At 47.4% G+C, this 20156-nt stretch overlaps 1 protein-coding gene across 1 annotated transcript in view; it reads right to left on the bottom strand.

Annotated features, from left to right (window-relative positions):
* Window positions 1-2667: 2667 nt before the first annotated feature.
* The window catches only part of Dhx8 (DEAH-box helicase 8), a 33876-nt gene continuing 16387 nt past the window's right edge, over window positions 2668-20156 (bottom strand). The window contains exons 12-23 of the mRNA XM_051158713.1: window positions 18333-18514; window positions 17794-17988; window positions 17332-17517; window positions 17027-17237; window positions 16130-16311; window positions 14423-14563; window positions 10949-11104; window positions 6484-6621; window positions 5501-5629; window positions 5133-5329; window positions 4092-4271; window positions 2668-3188 (exon numbers count right to left, since the gene is read on the bottom strand). Coding sequence (XP_051014670.1) covers window positions 2969-3188; window positions 4092-4271; window positions 5133-5329; window positions 5501-5629; window positions 6484-6621; window positions 10949-11104; window positions 14423-14563; window positions 16130-16311; window positions 17027-17237; window positions 17332-17517; window positions 17794-17988; window positions 18333-18514 — 2117 coding nt within the window. The 3' untranslated portion in view covers window positions 2668-2968. The remainder of the gene's footprint in view (window positions 3189-4091; window positions 4272-5132; window positions 5330-5500; window positions 5630-6483; window positions 6622-10948; window positions 11105-14422; window positions 14564-16129; window positions 16312-17026; window positions 17238-17331; window positions 17518-17793; window positions 17989-18332; window positions 18515-20156) is intronic.

Here is a 20156-nt window from a genome sequence, read left to right as displayed (position 1 = left end):
TGGAAAGGATGCTTTTTAACCCAGATGGGGCCTCTTGACCATCCCTTACCATGGTTGGCCTGTCCCCAGAAATGTCCTCAGGTAGAGACTTGGCCTGTGGATTCTGGGATCATAGTTGCTCCCATGACCACAGACTGCTGGTCCTTCCTCCTCCACAAGCTCCGGGATGCCACTTTTACTGAGGCCAGGAGCAAGTGTTTGGAGAACAGGAAAGGAGAAGGGTACCCACCCACCCAAGCAAGCAGCTGCAGAGGAGGTAGTGACAGCAGGTGCTGGGTAGACTCTTCAGGGGAGTGGCAGTGGCACCTAAAACCAGGAGAAATGTAACAGGGTGTGATTGAGGAGGTGACAGGAACCCGGAGCAACAGATTCTGTATCTAGAGCCAGCTTTCTAGGACTTGGCTCATGTAAAAAACAGGCCCATACAACAGAACCCCAATTAAAGGGATCACTTTTTCCTAGGAACACCGAAAATCAATGTACTGACTCACGTTCAGAGCAAGAGACAGAAAACCAATTCTGGAAGAGACAGAAAAAAAAGTTTTAGCCTGAGCAGGATGATTCCGGCCAGGCCTAACAACTTGAGTTCTATCCCATCATCCACATGATGGAGAGAACAGACTTCCCCCGTGGGCTGTCCTCTCACCACACACATGCACGTGGCATGTACAGAAGACCCACACCATCTCCTGGGCTCTCAGTCTTGGGAAATACTGGCTCAAGAATGAATGAGTGACAAAAGCCTAGAGAGGTGGCTCAGCTGTTAAGAGCACTGGCTGCTCTTCCAGAGGTCCTGGCTTTCCCAGCACCCACATAACAGCTCACAACCATTTCTAACTCCAATCCCAGGGGTCTGGTGTCCTCTCTGGCCTCTGCAGGGACCAGGCATGGCATACAAGTGGTACATGGTCATACATGCAGGCAAAATATCCACACATCTAAAATACATCAAGTTTTTTTTTCCCCTAAAGAGACAAAACACAGCCGGGCATGGTGGCGCATGCCTTTAATCCCAGCACTCGAGAGGCAGAGGCAGGCATGTGAGTTTGAAGCCAGCCTGGTCTAGACAGTAGACTCTGTCTCAAGGGGGGGGGGGGGAGACAAAACTGGTGTGGTGATGTAAACTTGTAAACCTAACACTTGAGAGGCTGAGGCAGGAGGACCACCAAAGGTAGCTATGGGATATAGAGAGAGACCCAGTTTCAAACATACACACTCGGCGGGGATGGGGGGACGGGAGGGAGGGTGAGAATGGTGAGGGGAGGATGGAGGGAAATCCGGCCCCACTGTTCAGTTGTCACTTTGATGGGCAGTCAAGACGGTCAGATCCAGGTACTGTCACAGCAGAGAAGTGACTCCAGCTTTTGAGTAACAGTGAAAGAATATCTACAGATGCATCCACAGTCAGCCCTGCGGTCCTGACCTGGCTGGGGCTGGAGCTCAGTAGAGGGGACATTACTTCATCTCCAATGAAGAGGGGAGAAAGGAAAGTGGAGAGCAAGTACACTAGAAGTGGAATACAGGGGTCAGCACGGCCCCATGCAAGGATGGCTTGCACCATTTGTCAACTGTCAGGTGTTCTATTAAAAAGACCAGGAGCTGGATCGTGGCTTCCTGCTTCAGTTTCACGTAGGTCCTCACAGGGTGACAGGAAAGGACACATACTCTGCCCCTCAATTCCTGGTCTGTGCTCCAATTCCTTGGATTCTCAGACTTGTCAGGGTGGCTTCTTTGACATGCCCAGGAATGCTGTAGTCTCTTATGGCATTGGGCCTACCGTTCAGCACTTAACATACAAGGTTAGAAGGTACTAACGTGGAAGGGGCTGCAGGAAGGGTGGCCTGGGCCAGGACAACCCCAATATCCCCAGGGCTCCTGAGCAAGTTCCACTCTAGTTCAGCAGGACCCCGGGGTCTCCCTTCAGCACAGAACCACCCTCGCTCCCTGAAGGGGGCACTAAAACCCCAGGAGGAATGGAGGTATGGGTCACTCTGCCAGAACACAGGTCTCCTCGGCTCTCACCAGCTGAGAGGCCTTATGCTCACTTTCTGCTGGCAGTAAGGGAAAGGGAGGCTTTGTTCAATCCACAGCAGACTTCAGAAGAAAAAAGTAGAAACATACAGCATACAGTGCTGCTATTTGCTGTTTCAAAGGAAATGGAACGCATCGATCAGTAAGTGTGGCAGGAAGGGGACAGAGGATCGAGGAAAGCTTTTTGTTCAGATGTGGCATCCATAACAGCCAGGCGCCAGGCTGAAGCACTCTGGCACAGACTTGGTTAATCTGGGGCCATGTGCTACTAAGGTTGAGCTAGCTCCAACGGTGCTGAAAGACAGACTGGAGGTTTGGCCCGGCCATCATGTCTGGGGCCAGTGAGACCTGGGCTCTGGTGTTAGGAGACCCTACCACGTGCACCATACTGAACTCAGGCTGAGGGCCCAACATTTCAGCTACCCTGCCCACAAGAAAAAGTCATAATAAGCCACTGTTTCCTTACAAAAATAAATATTTCCAGGAGGTAAAAACCCAAGTACAGAGGCTGGGGAAGGGGGCCAACATGGTATATGAGTGTCATGGTTCGTCCCTTTAGCAAGCATGAGCTGGGGTATCGACTGGGGTATTGGGGCCCTTTCTGTGCCTGTCATGCCTCACAGACATTCACTCCCTTTGCCCATCCCAGGATGCACAACTTACCTGACTTTTTATGTATTTGTTTTTTGTGATCTTTCAAGACAGGGTCTCTCTGCATAGTCCTGGCTGGCTTCAAACTCAGAGACCCACCTGTCTTTGCCTCCCAAGTGCTGGGATTAAAGGCTCTGGCCAATGCTCTGGTTAAATCTGTTTCTATCTTACATTATGAAGAGAGTCAGATTTGGAAAACATTCAGTTTAAGATAGGTCGTCACAGGACCAGGTTGTTATCAGCCAGAGGAAGCCACGCTATAGGAGAGGCGAGTGGTGAGCTGTCTTCAGCGCCGCCGGAAGGCACGGGAGATTCTCCAGGCATTTGGTTCCTCATACCGATTGTACAGGGGCTCCAGGCGCTGCTGTTTCTTCTGCTTGCTTAGCTTGGTTGGGTCAGAGACCTTGAAGAAAGCTGGAGCAAACTCCACAAGCCACCGGGGGTCGATGGTGGTGACCTCACGCATGTATTCTTTTGTGGTCAACACTAATTCGTGGTATACCACCCTGTGGGAGACAGACAGGACTCAAGCCATGGATTAGGCCCCACTCCACAGCCAGTTTGGTCCCCTAGAGGACCACAGCTGAGCTGGCATTTTGTTCTATCATTTCTCCTGCCTAAACCCTTGGTAGTTGTGTGGTCTGTTTATGAAAGCCAGGCCTCAACACTGCAAGCCTACATCCTTCCAACACACGGCTGCTCACAAAGGAACAGAGTGCTGGGATTGCAGGCAGTTCAAAAACCTCTCTTTTTTGTAGCCTGGATGGTCTCAAAGTCACAGAGATCCGCCTGCCTCTGCCTCCTGAGTACTGGGATTAAAGGCGTGCGCCACCACCGCCCGGCTCTGAAACCTCTTACGATCATCTCACTAGATGATTTCTAAGATCTTTCTTTCCCTGCTCTTACCCTTATAGTTTCACTTCTCTTAAAAGAGCTGCTGATGGGCTAGAGAGACAACTCCGTAGGTAAAGCACTGGCCTTGCAAGAGTAAGTTCAGTCCTCAGCACCCACACAATGCCAGACACGGCGACGTGCACTCGCAATCTCACTGCTGAGGAGGCACACACAGAGGGTCCCTGGGGCTTACCAGCCAATCTAGTCTAATCGGTGAGCTCCAGGCACCAAGCTTATCTTAAAGGGAGGGAGACTGTATTTCCAAGGATACTCCTGAGGCTGTCCTCCGACCGCCACTCACATGCAGAGGTATACCTGTACACACATACACATGCACAAAGGTGCACCTGTACACACACACACACACACACACACACACACACACACACACTAAAGAAAAGAGGAGAGCTTGTTAGCGTATCTAACTTGGGCTCTGGCTACTCTAAAAGTACAAGCAAAGTCATGGGGATATTAGAGACTTAAGAGGTTCTCTCTGCACAGAACCTGCCACCTACCATTCTGGCTGTCTGTTGAACAGGGCGCTGGAAGGATGGATGTAGACCACCTGCTGGTCAATCAGTGTCCGGTAACCCTCTTGTGGGTCCTTCTTGGCAGCATTCCGGAAGAACCCGCTGCAGATGGCCTTCTGCACTCGGACTGTGGACTTACCACAGGAGACCACATCTAGCTTGTGCCTGCCAGGACAGTAAGAGTAGAGAAGCCATGAGCCTGCTCTGTGCACACTGCTAGCTGCTCAGTGTTCTACCTGAGCATCCCCACAGGAGTCACCAGGACCTTCCTTGCAGCACGCTGCAGAGGAAGCACTAGACATGGGGGGGGGGTGCCCAATATGATACGACTAAAAGCCAGATGCTTGCCTCAGGCAAGAATTCAACCCCAGCCGGGTGTGGTGGCGCACACCTTTAATCACAGCACTCAGGAGGCAGAGGCAGGAGGATCACTGTGAGTTCGAGGCCAGCCTGGTCTACAAAGTGAGTCCAGGACAGTCAAGGCTACACAGAGAAACCCTGTCTCAAAAAATCAAAACAAAACAAAGCCAACAACAACAAAAAGAATTCAACTCCAGACTAATGAGCCAGAGGCTTTTAAGCAACGCATTCTTCGCCCCCCCCCCCCCCTTTTTTTAGTTTTTCGAGACAGGGTTTCTCTGTGTAGCTCTGGCTGTCCTGGACTCACTTTTTAGACCAGGCTGGCCTTGATCTCACATCAATCCGCCTGCCTCTGCCTCTGCCTCCCAAGTGTTGGGATTAAAGGCATGCACCACCAAGCCCAGCAAGCTAAGCAGTCTTAACTAATTAAATTATCTTCCTCTTAAGAAGTTTCTGAAGCAATTTTTAGCCACACTCCTGCCTAGGAAGAGAGCCTAAAAGAAGTAAGGTGGACACTGGAAGAAAAGTGTTCTCTGAGAAACAAGCACCCAGGTGCCTGTCACTGTGCAAATACATTTGGAGGTGATCAGACATAGACCCACAGAGACATGACAACCCAAACAGTGACGTCACCCAAACAGTGACGTCACCACACTCCCGACTGACCTGTCCATTATGCCTAACATTTGCTTGCGAATGTCCTGGGCCCGGCGTAGAGAACGAGCCTGGATGAAGTTCTCATAGCACCATGGGTTGGAGAATTTGTTGTTCTTCCAGGAGTTGTACACGGCCAGCAGGGTGAGGTGGTCCCCTTCGGTCTGGTGGAACTTGGCTTTCTTCTGATCTGCAAGGGCCTGTTTATCCTGCCAAGCAGTGGGACATAAAGTCGTTTCTTACCTAACAACGACTAAGTGAGCAGCTAGCATAGAAACCTAAGGGAGCCCTTGTCACAGCCCCTCCAACAAAAAGCGCAGCACACTGCTGTGTGGCGGCATACAGCAGTGCGTCGGACACGGGGAGGAGGAGCACCTTACCTTGGGTCGGTAGAAGACGTTCTGCACAGACAGCATGGACACAATGGTGAGCATCTCTTCGCTGCAGCCCAGATGCACAGACATGATGAGCATTTTACAGAGCATTGGCTCCAGAGGGAACTCCGCCATCTACAGGAAGAAGAGGAAACTACAACTGTTCTAGGCTTGGAAGGCAAGGGTCGCCAGAGATGCCAACACGGTGTTGTAGGGTGGCCGTCTCTACCACAAATTTTCTTTGCTAAATAAGCTCTCAGTGCCTAAGAACATAACTACTATTGATGTAACAGGGAATGTTGCAGATACCTTTTGTTTTTACGAGCTAGTTCCAGGCTAACCTGGGCTACATACAAAAACAACCTGTTTTCAAATAACAACATTAATAGCAACCATCCAAATAATCAAGACTAGATTCAGTAATGTATCCTGAGTGAAAATAACTGTAAATAATCTTTACTATTGAGAAAAAACATTTGAAGTGATAATATAAAATTAAAATTAAAAAAGCAAAACCTCAAAGTGGTAAGATGGCTCAGCAGGTAAAGGTGCTTGCCATATAAGCCCTGTTCAATCCCCAGAACACACATAAAGGAAGAAAAATAGAACTGACTCCACAACTTGACACCTGTGACCTCCTCCAGCACCCACACATACTACTACTAACAGTAATAGTTAATAATAAAGAATCAACATGGAGTAGAAATAAGCTCCACCCATTCCTTGGGGGGGAAAAAAAGCATCTAGGCCAGCACGGTGGGGCCTGCCTGCAAGCCCAGCACTTGGGAGGCAAGACAATCAGAAGTCCATCCTTAGCTACATACACAGGTCAAGGCCAGCCTGGGCTCATACTCTCCATTTCCCCTTCGCCATGCTTCTAAAAAGCATTTAATCCTACTCAAAGCTTCCCTGAGGCCTCAACACTCACAAAATGGAAGACTGGCCAGAGAGTCTTCCACAGAGCACCGCAAGTTCTCTCTGCCTCTTACCCTGCGTCCCAGGCGCGTGAGCAGGCCCTCATCATCCAGGGCCCCCAGCGTATACAGTTGCTCCATGGCTGTGATCAGAGTTTCCATTGGTGGGGCATCCATGAAATCGAAGGACAGCAGGTCGTTAATGCCCATGGCCTAGAAAAGAAAGTAATAGGAAGATGAACCTCACCAGTTAAAACAGAGGCAGTCCCGCCATATTCTCTATGGTTCTCCTGTACCATTAGGAAGCACGGTCAGCAGAGCAGCAACTTCTGGACTCAAAGCGCAACTACTAACAAGCATGTGTCTATTCAGGAAACTTTCTTGCTGCCTCCACTTCCCAAGTGCTGGAACTAAAGGCGTGTGCCACTGTGCCTGGTTTACACAGTGCTGGGGACGGAACCCAAGGTTCATGACTGGGAAGCAAGCACTCTGCTAACTGAGCTAAATCACTAGGCCCCTCAGGAAACTTATAAACAATCCTTCTGTGCTAGAGATGGCTCGAGGGTAGGGCCACAAGTTCAGTCCCAGAGCCATCAGCTCATCGCCATGTGTAACTCTAACTCCAGGCAATCCAGAGCTCTGACGTGCTTACACACCTGCACGGGAACACCCACGTGCAAGTATGTATACTATGCTATACATGGTTACACATCTTTAAACAAAACAAAAACACTTCTGAAAAAGAATTAAATACACACACAATATCACAGCAAAAGGACAAATTTTAGCCCAATTTTTAAAAGTGCTAGGGGCTGTGTGTGGTGGTGCCCAGCTCTCAAGAGGGAGGCAGAGGCGGGTGGACCTCTGTGAGTTCAAGGCCAATCCTAGACTATAGAGTGAGACCTTGTCTCAATGCCTGCCTCTTCCAAAAAAGGGGTGGTAGTGGCAAACTTGGTTCAAGGTCATTCTTGACTACACATCAAGTTCTAGGCCAACCTAAAATACATGAGACCCTGTCTTAAAACATTAAAGAAGGGCCCAGATAAAGCTGCTGACTGTAACCCTGACACCTGTATTTGATTTCTGGAACCCCCAAGGTAAGAGAGAACCAACTCCCAAAAGCTGCCCTCTGACCTCCACATGCATTCAGCATACACTCACCTCCACTCACACACTGGAAAAGGAAAAAGGGAATCCACAGAAGTGGGGCACGAGCAAAGCTAAACATTTAAATAGACGTCTCACCAAAGATGACACACAAGCTCTAGCAGGACAATGCAAGTCAAAACTGCAATAAGCCACTGGGGATGTAGCAGGGTAGAAAAAACCAAAACCATCTGGCTTCTGTGAGCACCTAGACCTATGTGTACATACCCCACACACATACACATATAATAAAAAAATAAATCTTGTGCCAGGCGGTGGTGGTGCATACCTTTAATCCCAGCACTTGGGAGGCCGAGGCAGGTAGAGCTCTGTGAGTTTGAGGCCAGCCTGGTCTACAAAGGGAGTCCAGGACAGCCGGGGCTACACAGAAACTTTGTCTTGAAAAACCAAAATAAATAAATCTTTAAAAAAAACATATTGAGGCCAGGCATGGTGGTGCATGCCTGTAATCCCAGCACCTGGGAGGCAGAGCCAGGTAGATCTCTGTGAGTTCAGGCCACCCTAGTCTACAGAGTGAGTTCCAGGACAGCCAAACAGCCACACAGAGAAATCATGTCTCAAAACAAAACAAAAAAAACATATTGAGGGGTCAGAGAGAGAGATCACTCAGCAGTTAAGAGCAACAACTGTTCTTCCAGAGGATCCATGTTTGATTCCCAACACAGACAGGGCAGTTTACAACCATCTGCAGCTGCAGTGTCAGAGGATCCAATGCCCTGTTCTGGCTTCCTCAGGCACCATATACACTTGGTAGATAGACATACTTGCAGACAAAGCACCCATACACATATAAATAAATAATTTAAAACACATAGTAAAAGCAGTAACTTAAGCTGAGCGTGGTAGCACACATCTTTAATCCCAGCACTTGGGAGGCAGAGGCAGGCAGATCACCATGAGTTCGAGGCCAGCCTGGTCTACAAAGCTACTCCAGGACAGCCAAGGCTAACATAGAGAGACCCTGTCTCGAAAAACAAAACAAACAAACAAAAAGGCAGTAACTTATATATTTGTATCCTAATGTTCAGAGCAGCAGAAGTCACAGAGCCAGATGGCAGAAACACTTCAAATAACTACCCTCAGATGAACGGAGGGAAAATACACTGAGCACTTGCAATAGGATATGACCCTGAGTCAGGTATGAAATCCCAGCACACACTGCAGCCTGCAAACACCTCAAAAGCACGATGCTAAGTCAGGAAGACACGAAAGGACAAATACTGTATGAATTCACTTAGGTATGTTAGACAGACTGGGCAAGCGCTCACACACACAGAATGTAGCATAGTTACAAAGGCTGGAGACTGGGGAAAGAGAAGTCAGCTAAGGAGACAATGCGAACACTCTGGGAACAGATCAATATGATGGCTGCACAAAGCTGCTACTGGACCTGATATTGTGGCATTAACTTAAAAGCTACGCTGGCCAAGCACAATGGCTCACATCTATAATCCTGGCACTCTAGAAGTAGAAGCAGGAGGATCGCAAGTGTGTGGCCAGCCTGAGCTACACAACAGGACTCTGCCTCAAAATAAAAGCCGAACAACAAAAGAAGCCACAGTGGCTAGTGGTACAGCTCAGTGAGAGTTCAGTGTGTAGGGAGCTGTAGGCTCAAACAGAGGCAGAGGCAGACAGATATTTGTGAGAGTCTGAGGCTAGCCTGGTCTACAAATGAGTTCCAAGTGACCCAGGACTACACAGTAAAGCCCATTCTCAATAAGCAAAGGACAAGAAGGAAGGAAGGAACAGGATAAGGAGGAAGGAGGAGGAAGAGGCAGAGGACAAAGGAGGAGGAGGAAGAGAAGAATGAAATGAAGAATGACAGACCAAAATAAGCTTAGAGTAAGTCACACATTTTATATTATGCATACATTACAATAATTAAAGACGTATAGCATCTCTGGCCTGTCTCCTGCACATCTGTGGAGTGCTTCATACACAGGAGGTGGCAGGGACATAAAGTCAGTGCCAACATGGCTCCTGCTCTCAAGAGTTCTGGGTATGGGAACTATTTTCACAAACACAGTGTGTGTGACACATGTGCACTGCACAAAGCAGGCTAATATACTCATCAGCTAATGTGGTGAAGAAATGTCTCAATGAGGCTCTATTCGAGTGTGTATGGAGGGTGATGTGCTTTCTACTCTTTCTCATAAAATGTCGGTGATCGTAAGCACAGCAGGTATGCAATAACTGCTTATTGTGTGAATAATAACCATGAAGAGTTATGTCAGCAATCACTGTGCCAAGTGCCTTCGCCTGCATCGCTCCACTGAGCTCTCCAGCAAATACTGTTAACAATTCCCTTTTCAGGGCAAGATCACAGAACAAAGGGAGGAACAGATAAACTTGCCCAAAGTCATATGGGCAAAGGCAGAAGTCAGGGCCACAGAGGCCTCCCTGGCAGCCCCAGGGAGCACGGTGGCTTTTCTCTGAAGCTCTGCTTTACCCTGTCTTACAGGAAATGAATAATAAATGACAAGAGAGCACTCTGCACTGGTGAGGGAGGCGCCAGGACTCCAGGGCAGCACTGGCGGCAGGGGACAACTCATGTGGCTCCTCCTGCCAAAAGAGAACGAAGATCCTCGCTGGGGACATGGAGAGGGAAACAGGACAGCTGGGACCCAGACGGACTTTCTTGGTAAAGTGTTAGAACCAGCACATCTTTTTCCCTTTTATAAATCGGGATTCAAAGCTGGAGAGATGGCTCAGCAGTTTTGCTGTTCTTCCAGGGACCCAAGTTCAATTCCCAACAGCTGTGTCAAGTTCATAACGACCAGAGGGATTCCGATGCCTCTGGCCCCTCTGTGAGGGCATCCGTGTTCATTCACATATCCACATGCACACAATTAAAAATAAAAATAAATGTTTTTAAAAAAAAAGAGAGAGACTTAAAAACCAGAGTTCATCCCATGTGGTGTCTTTATTCCCAGCACTTGGTAAGTGGATCAAAGCCAACATAGTTTATATAGCAAGTTCCAAGCCAATACATAGTAAGACCTTGTGTGTGTGTGTGTGTGTGTGCACGTGCGTGCACGTGCATGCACACATACACAATGCAAGGGAAGAATAGATTTGGATCTGAAAGCTAAAGTACTTGGGGTTAAATGTGTTGGTCAGCAGTTTGGCACTAATTATATTTGTCTAATTTCTTTTTAGAAAATACCTCCTAACTAAAACCTAGCACAACCAAACATCCTGCTGGTTATTACAGTAAGAAACAAATGTGCATTCACAGGAGACTGCAATTTCAGCCCAGCCCTGCACAGGGAACTGTTATCACAGACAGTGGATGAGCCTATGAGGTGAACTGAGTATAGGGCTGTGGAGCAGCCATTTCCCCAGGCCACTCTCAGGAGACAATGGTTCTTACCTTGAGGGACAGCACTGTGCTGGCCAGGTTGGTCCTCTGAATTTCCGGCACATTGGTGGTCAGCATTTCGTCTCGGTAGGCACGTTCTGTGTACAGCCTATAACACTTCCCTGGGCCGGTTCTCCCAGCTCTGCCAGCTCTCTGCTTTGCCTGAGCCTAGAGGGTAAGCACATAAAGCACCAGCTGTAAAACACCACTTGGCAGCTCCATCCAGGAAATCTGCTGGGAAGGGACTGGTCAATGCTTTCTGTTTGCTTTTTATGAGACAAAGTCAGGGTTTAACAGAGATATTTTAGTCTAGACTTCAGGCATGAGAGTTAGGGAAAGAGTGATGCTCAGAAAGACAGAGCCATCAGAGCACAGGGGCGGGGTCTCTCATAGTCACCCACCTCCTCTAGGACCATTTCCAACACTAGAGATGCTCCTACCAACTCCCAGTACTTCTAGAATGTTTATTCCAGGGAGGCAAATACAAGAGAGGTGAATGGAAGAAATACAGAGAGCAGAATAAACAATAGAACACCAGCTCCACGCCTTTAATCCCAGCACTTGGAAGGCAGAAGCAGGCGAATCTCTGTGAGTTAGAGGCCAGCCTGGTCTACAGAGCAAGTCCAGGACAGTCAAGGCTACATAGGAAAAAAAAAAAAAAAAAAAAAAAAAGGTGCAAGGTACAGTTGGGCAGTGGTAGTGCACACCTTTAATCTCAGCACTTGGAGGGCAGAGGCAGGTGCATCTCTATGAGTTCAAGGTCAAGTTTGAGAAAGGATACAAAACAGAGAAGAACAAACGGTTTTTCCAGAAGCTTCACTTTTAGGTATATTTTCATTTCCATCATTAAAAAAAATTTTTTGAAAGAAAACAAAAAAGTGCAAGTTACAATGAATCTGACCCTAATTTTATTCACTGCTGGCTTTTTGCTCTGTTTGTTTTTTGAGACAGGTGCTCACAATGTAGCCCTGGCTGCCCAAAATGGAGAGTGCTGGTGTTAGTGCTAAAGGTGTGTGCGTGCCATCATGCCGGGGGCTTTTTTTTTTTTTTAAACACAGGGTCTCTCTATGTAGCCCCAGTTGTCCTAGGATTTGATATGTAAGCTACATTGGTCTGGAACTCAGAGATCCTCCTATCTTGGCCCCCCCAAGTTTTGAGATTATAGGCATGAACCACTGTGTCCCGTTTATGAAATGCTTGATGTGTATATACAAATTATTAGGATGAAATGACTGGAGAAAACACCCCAACAACTTGTCAGTGGCTTAGTCTGTGGGTGGCTTATACATGGCTTCTATTTTTTTGTATTTCTTTATTATTTTTCTGTGGCTGTGGATATACATGCAGGAGTTTATGTACACTTCACATACTGGAGCCCTCAGAGGCCATTGCATCTAGAACTAGAGTTATTAGAGGCTGTAAGCCACCACACAGGTGCTTGGATCGGAACCCTCTACAAGCGCAGTAAGCACTGCTGAGCCATCTCTCCAGCACTATGTGACTTTTAAAACTTTAGTAAACATCCAGTGTAGAACATGCAATAGTTAACAGTGAAGAAAATCAAGTTCTTAAAAAATAAATGGCTGGGTGTGGTGGCTCACGCCATTAATCCCAGCACTTGGGAGGCAGAGGCAGGCATATCTCTGTGAGTTCAAGGCCAGCATGGTCTACAGAGCAAGTTCCAAGACAGCCAGGGCTACACAGAGAAACCCTGTCTCCAAGAACACTAGCAACAACAACAAAATGCAGCATGAAAAGACAATGAGCCCTAAGAGCCTGGCGGGGGTCGCTCAGCTGGGGCTGCACAGCGCACAGACGCCTCCCCAGCTCAGGAAAGGCACAAGTAGCCAATTGTCTGGTCATCATCAGAGAGACACGCTGTCCTAAGACGCTGTATAGAGCACATGTGCTGTACCCAGGCTTCTAGAGCCAAATCCTGGCTTTGCCAACTGTATGATAACAGGCAAGTCCTCCACTCCCTCTATGCCCTCACATCCTGGTTATTACTCAGGGCCAGTGTGAGAATGTCCCAAGTCAAGGCATGTGAAATACCTAGGACGGTGCCTGGTACCTGGTAAGCACCCTGTGAGTGTTAGTTATTATTATTACTAAAGTATCAGAATGAAAATAGCTTTGTGGTTTTTACAAACTATAAAAGTTAATGTATGCCTGCTATAAAAGATGAACACAATGCTTAAAAATGCCCATCATCTACCAACACAGCAATCAATGGCATAGCAGCACTCATGAAAAAGCCCTAGCTGACACCCTGCCTACAGGCTTCCAGTGTGGGGCACAGCCATATGCTCAGCCCAGAAATGCATACCATGTATTTTTTAAACAAAAATTGGATTGTTTCACTCATCATATTTTGTAGCTCACTTCCTTCAATATGCCACAGTTACACATTTACAACATTAAATATAAATACGCCCCAGCAGTTAATTCCACACAACACTCTAGGGCATGGTTATCCTATACTGGGTTACACTGCTTCCCTTCTGGCTGATCTAGGAGCCATCCTTCCATGAACACCCACTGTTGCCCCTTGAATATGTACTCAGTCATGTCTAACTCTCCAAAATGTTCCTAGAAACAGGAGAGTTAGGTTAACAAGATGAACTTTAAATTTTTATATATAAATGTGTGTGTTCTCGGAGGCTGCAGAGACAGCTCGGTGGTTAAACGCACATACTGTTTTCGCAGAGGATCAGAGTTCCCACATTAGGCAGCTCATGACCTCTGTAGCTCCAGCTCCAGGGGATTTGAAGCCTTCTTCTCTCCTCCACAGCTCGAGCGTACAGACAAATAATAAAAGTGCTTAACACATGTAAGACAACCTTAGAAAACAAAACAAACAAACAAACTAAACTGGGGCAATTTTATTTCAAAACCCTACTCTAAAGATCACAAATATAGGCCTCAGTATTTATATAGAGAGCTCAGTGAAAGAGTACTGGCCTAATGTCTGTAGGGAATGAATTTAATCCTGACACACACACACACACACACACACACACACACACACACAGAGACAGAGTGGCTAGCATACCTCATATGAAGCCTTTGCTTATCCCACTAAGTTCACTTTTGAAAACAACAAGGTTCAAAATATAGACTCAAGTTAAGTGCAGTACCATATGCCTATAATCCCATGAGACAGAGGCAAGAGGAGTCCACATTTAAGTCCAGCTTAAGCTACACAGCAAGACCTGTCCCCCGCCCCCCCCCCCGTGTATGTGTGTGTGTGTTTCCCTCCCCAAGTATATGTATTTGAAACAGGGTCTCTTTACAATGTCCTAGCCATCTTGAGACTTGCTATGTAGACCACACTGGTCTAGAACTTACAGAGATCTTGGAAAGGCCCTGCCTTGAAACAAACAGAAAAGGAAGAACAGGAGGGAAGGAGGGTGAGAGGGACCATAACGAATCCCAGACAGGCCCTGACTAAAATTTTGAGAAAAGCTTATGATGGACGCAGCCTACCTGAGAAATAGGTGTCACCACAAGTTGGTCAATCCCTGTTTTAGAATTGTAAACTTTTTGCTTCACAAATCCAGGGTCAACCACATAATAGATGCCATCGATGGTCAGAGATGTTTCTGCAATGTTGGTGGCAATCACGACCTACAGATGAGAAAGAGCCAGAGTGAGCGGAGTCTGACACAGGCCTAACACTTCCCCAAGGAATCTGCTGCTACCTCCCTCTAGACACCTGACATTTAAACCCAGTCCAGGTCCCCAGTGGTCAGAGGGGAAGTTCGCACATCTGAAGGGTTCCTTTGGAAGTGGGTGGTGCCTCAGAGTTGAAAAGCAGCAAAGGGCCAGGCTGCTCACAGCCAATCTCATTTGTATAAATAGCTGTGACTCTCGTTGTCTAGAGCAGATGATTACTATAATTTTAATTTTCTAGCTCCCTGGGAAAGCACAGATTTCCTGGCATCACATGTGCCACTGCAAAATGAGATTTTTTTTTCTCCCACAGAGACATCTGGACGACGAAATGGGCTGTTCATATATGTGGAACAAGAGGAGGATTGGCTCTTCTCTCCTCATCATAAATGAACCACGAGGGACGGAGGAATTTCACGGCTTGTGTGTGTGCAGCAGTATATGTGATCTAGAAGATTATTGCTCTCAGCTTGGCTCTACCACTGGTTTTCCACCCAGAGGTTCAGCTCATAAAACACAATTGCTTAGAAAAATCATTGCTAGGAGGCACCAAACCGTCTCACATCATGCCAGTATCTTTGGCCCTGAAAGGCATTTTACCTGCTATACAGCCACAGAGGCCCTGCTGAGAAAGAAGTCCAACCAACAGGAACAGAACAGAGGAGGAACTCTCCATCCGACCCTCCCAAACCTGCTCCTCTCCACGATTAACTCTTAGAACCATGCTCCAGCCGGCTACACAAGTCAGAAGCCTGAGAGCTAAGCCTGGCTTTGCCCTCACCCTTCGCCCCTCCACCTCCTGACAGCCGTCATTACGCTCCCACCTCTCCCCTGCCAGGTGTATGCTAGAGAAGCACCCAGAGGGAACTGGCAAAGAAATGTTCACAGCACGAGTACTCATGGTATGTCCCAAAGTGGAAATAACCTAATGCCTGTCAACTAGTGAACACTATACAGAAAACATAACACATGCAGAGCCTAGCAGGATGGCTCAGTGGGTGAGCACTTGCCACCAAGTCTGATGACCTGAATAACAGTGGAAGGAAAGAACTGACTCCTGCAAGTGTCCTTTGACCTCCACACATGTGCTATGATGTGTACACGCCACCATGCCCAGCTGTAAAATAAATTTTTTAAATTTAAAAACGATAAATGAAGGCAGAGGATAGCTCAGTTGGTAAAGCACTTGCCTCAAAAATCTGAAGACCTAGCCAGGCATGGTGGCACACACTTTTACTCTCAGCACTCGGGAGGCAGAGGCAGGTGGATCCCTGTGAATTCAAGGCCAGCCTGGTCTACAAAGTGAGTCCAGGACAGCCGAAGCTACACAGAGAAACTCTGTCCCCGCCCCCCCGACAAAAAGTCTGAAGACCTGAGCCCAGAGCCATATGAAAGTGCTAGGCATGGTGATAACGTGTTTGTAAGCCCATCACTGGGGAGGCCAAGACAAGTAGACCCCTGGCTGTGCGGCCCACTTGACTTCAGGGTATATGGAACAACCTCGTTTTAGCCCCATGTGACCTTTCTGCTGCCAGGAGGAGCTGGATCAAAGATTCGGGTCTGCATCTCACTCGGAAGGGCAGAGTACACTGGGAGGATGATTAACTCCGGAACGTCAGGTCCCAGGGACTTCATTCTTTCATACAGGATCTCACAAGCAGTGTCGATCTCTTCCTGACCAGTCAGGAAGACCAAGATATCACCTATGGAGAGAGAGAAGCATCACTTTCTGCCTCCGCTGGGGGTAGGGGATGCTTTGTTGTTTCTTTTATGGGGTGGAGGTAGAATTTAGAGTCTTGCGCTTGTCTGACGCTGAGCCACATCCCCAGGCCTCTTTTCACTTTTTAAGTTTTGAGACAAGGTCTCACTCAGTTGTCCAGGCATATCTTGAACTTGAGATCTATCTGCCTCAGACTCCCAAGTAAATAGCTGGGGTTAAATTCCTGCTACCAGGTTTAGATCTATTTTATTTTGAAAGACAGCTCTATCAAGTTGCCTAGGCTGGTCCTAAATTTCTAGCTCAAGCAACCCTTCTGGTTTGGCCTCTTGATAGCTAGAAATGCAGGTGCAACCCTCCAGACTCTGCTTGTTTGAGAAAGGCTGCAGCAACACCAACAGCACTATTCACAGATATTATTGCATAAACAGAAAACACATGCTCACATTATAAACTCTAAATAAGCCAGGGGACTATAAGGAGAAACCCTGTCTCTAAATAAATAACAAAAATAAACCAAGAGGTTATCAAACTTAAATAAGTGCATTTAAACTTCACATCGCTTTTTAACATTTCAATCAGCACCCAAATATGCATATCAGACAGAACAATACTTAAAATGTGTTTTCACAAGATGAGCAAAGATATACTCACAGTAGGACTTTTGGCCTAAGTAAAAAGCCTTCCACTTGTCCCCTCACCTGGTGGTTCTGTTAAATGGATCTGCATGACAGTGATCAGGCTGGCGTCCAGATAGTCTGTCTCGGGCTCCTTTGTGTACAGAATCTCCACTGGATAGGTTCGACCAGGGATGGTAAAGATGGGCGCTTCATAGAAGTACTGAGAAAACTTCACTGCATCCAACGTGGCTGAGGTGACAATCAGCTTCATGTCTTGTCTCTTTTGCACTGTCTAAATGGAAATGCAAGATGGCTTACTGAAAAAAAGACTACACAAAAAGGGGCACTCAGAGTCTATTCCCAGACACCAGCGTTTACCCAGTTACCTTTTTCAACAAGCCGAAGAGCACATCTGTGTGGATGGTCCTCTCATGTGCCTCGTCCAGCATGATGATGGCGTACTGCGTGAGGTCAGGGTCAATCAGGCACTCTCTCAGCAGCATGCCGTCTGTCATATACTTGATAACTGTCTCTGGGCTGGTGCAGTCCTCAAACCGAATGGTGTAGCCCACCTACACCAGGGCAGAAGAGAACCCAAGCCATGACTTCCCTTTGTGAAATGAGACCGGCCTAGTAGAGAGGAAATTATTGAAGATCACGGTGGTTTCCTCTAGTAAAGTCTGCCCTGCCCTAGATTTGACCCTGAATAACTTGATGACAAGGAAAATCTCTCTCCTTCAAGAAAAATCTAAAAAGGTGTAATAATATTCCCCACTTTACAGATAAGGGTGTCTAGGCTTTTCTACTTTTCTCCTGGAATTCACACAGCAGCGTCTCCAACCACTTACCTCTTGACCAAGGCAACAACCAAACTCCTCTGATACTCTTTTGGCCACGGACATGGCTGCCACTCTTCTGGGCTGGGTACACCCAATCTTGCCCCTGGAAGTGTAGCCTGCCTCTGCCAGGTACTGGGTGATCTGTGTTGTCTTCCCAGAGCCTGTCTCTCCAATTACAATTAGGATCTGATTGTCATGCACAGCCTGAAAACAGCACAATATAAACATAGTTATGAAAATTTGCCACAGGGAGTCAGGCGCTGTGGTGCATGCTTCTAATCTCAGCACTCAGGAGGCAGAGACAGGCAGATCTCTGTGAGTTCAAGGCCAGCCTGGTCTACAAAGTGAGTTTAGGACAGCCAAGGCTACACAGAGAAACTGTCTCCAAAAAAAAAAAGAGGGGCACATATACACAAATAAATAATGAGGCACCTGGGGATGTAGCTTAGCAGGACAGTGCTTGATCAGATTTGAGCTCTAGCACCCCAATACACATCCCACTTAGAAAGCACCCCACACCCCATCCTCACACCAAAATGGCCTCCCACCTGCACCAGCTGCTCCTTCAGTTTGTAGATGGGCAGGCTCTCCCTCTGCTCAAGGATTGACATCTGGGTCTTCTTCCCATAAGAAGCTTTGTTGCCCCCAAAGGCATGCTTCTTCCACTCAGGAATATCGTTGGGCATCATTCCAATCCCCCTCATGTTGGCAGCGATCTGCCTGCCCTCCGCTGGAATGGAAAACAAACTGAGCGCTGTCCTCAAGCTACTCCTATGCGCCATTTTTTTCAAGTGTTAGCTCCGTGGCTTCTACGAGACTCCCAAAGCTGTGCGGCCATCACCACCACCTAATTTACGTTTTCACCACCTCAGAAGAAACCTCTGCCTTTTTCCTCCCATTGACAGCACCAGTCTGCTTTCTCTCTCTCTCTGTCTCTCTCTGTCTCTCTCTGTCTCTGTCTCTCTCTCTCTCTCTGTCTCTCTCTCTCTCTCTCTCTCTCTCTCTCTCTCTCTCTCTCTCTCTCTCTCGGACTGGCATATCCTGGACACTTCATGCATTGTGCGGTGCTTTGGGCCTGGTTCCTTTAATGTTTAATGTTTTTGAGGTTAACCCTAAAATTTCTGGCTTGAATTGGGAGCAAAAGAATGAACAAGATAAAGAGATTTTTGGTGGCTCTCTCAAATATGTAAATGTTACAAATCTGCTGGCAAAAACACCCATAAAAATATACTTCAGTCTCAGGGGCAGGAGAGATGGCTCAGTGTGCTCCTCTTCCAGAGGACTCCAGCACCCAAGCTGTGTAACTCACAACTGCCTGAACCTCAGCTCCTCTAGCTCTGTGGAGACAAACCCACACACAGACACGTAACTTAAAACAATACAGATAAACCTTTACATACATACATACATACATACATACATACACACACACACACACACACACACACACACACACACACATATAAAAGTTTGGGACAGGGCTACATAGTAAGAGTCTCTCTCAATACTCTCTCTCTCTCTTCAATCTACAAAGCAAATAAGTGAGCCTTGAAAGATGCCAAAGTGGAGTCACAGGGAGCCTTTTACTAAAGGGTACAAGGGACGGGAGCTGTTCTAAGGAAGCGAAGGATTCTATTGTGGTGTGTATGCATGTGCATGTGCACCAACAGGCTGGTACAGACGCACAAGTGTACCAACGTGTGTGAGTATGTTTGTGCTTATGTGCCCGTGACCATGGAACCTAGAGGACAACATAAGGTGTCCTTCAGGTGCCGTCACCTCTCCTTCCTCTTGAGACAGAGTCTCTTACTGGTTTGGAACTAGCTCAGTGGGCTGTACTTGGCAGCAGCAAGTCTCAGGGATGCATCTGTCACCACAGCCCACCCCACTACCCGCACTCCCCCCTGCACCCCCATGTTGAGATTACAAACACCCAGCATGCCCAGCTTTATGAACACAGGCTCCAGGGCTCGAACTTGGGCCAGGCACTTACAAGGCAAGCACTTTTACATCTCCCCAGCCCTCGAAGATTTTTTTATTTAGAAAAAGTATTTCAAGATGGCTGGCCATGGTGGCGCACGCCTTTAATCCCTGCTCTGGGGAGGCAGAGGCAGGAGGATCTCTGTGAGTTCGAGGCCAGCCTGGTCTACAAAGTGAGTCCAGGACAGGCAGGGCTCTTACACTGAGAAACCCTGACTCAAAAAAACAAAAACAAAAAAGTTTTTTTCTAAGAATATTTCTAACCCGTAAATGCTAATTCATCTGTTCTATCCACCTAAGCTGTTATCTAAGCTAACATAATGGCCCCAAGTTCTCTCTACAGCACAAACCCTTCTTCTGAGCATGCTTGATATGACAACTGAGCTGTCCTC

The sequence above is a fragment of the Acomys russatus genome, chromosome 16, assembly GCF_903995435.1.
Source record: "Acomys russatus chromosome 16, mAcoRus1.1, whole genome shotgun sequence".
NCBI classification, from domain to species: domain Eukaryota; kingdom Metazoa; phylum Chordata; class Mammalia; order Rodentia; family Muridae; genus Acomys; species Acomys russatus.
The sequence above is the reverse complement of the archived record's forward strand: the minus strand, read 5'-3'. Positions and strand labels throughout refer to the sequence as shown.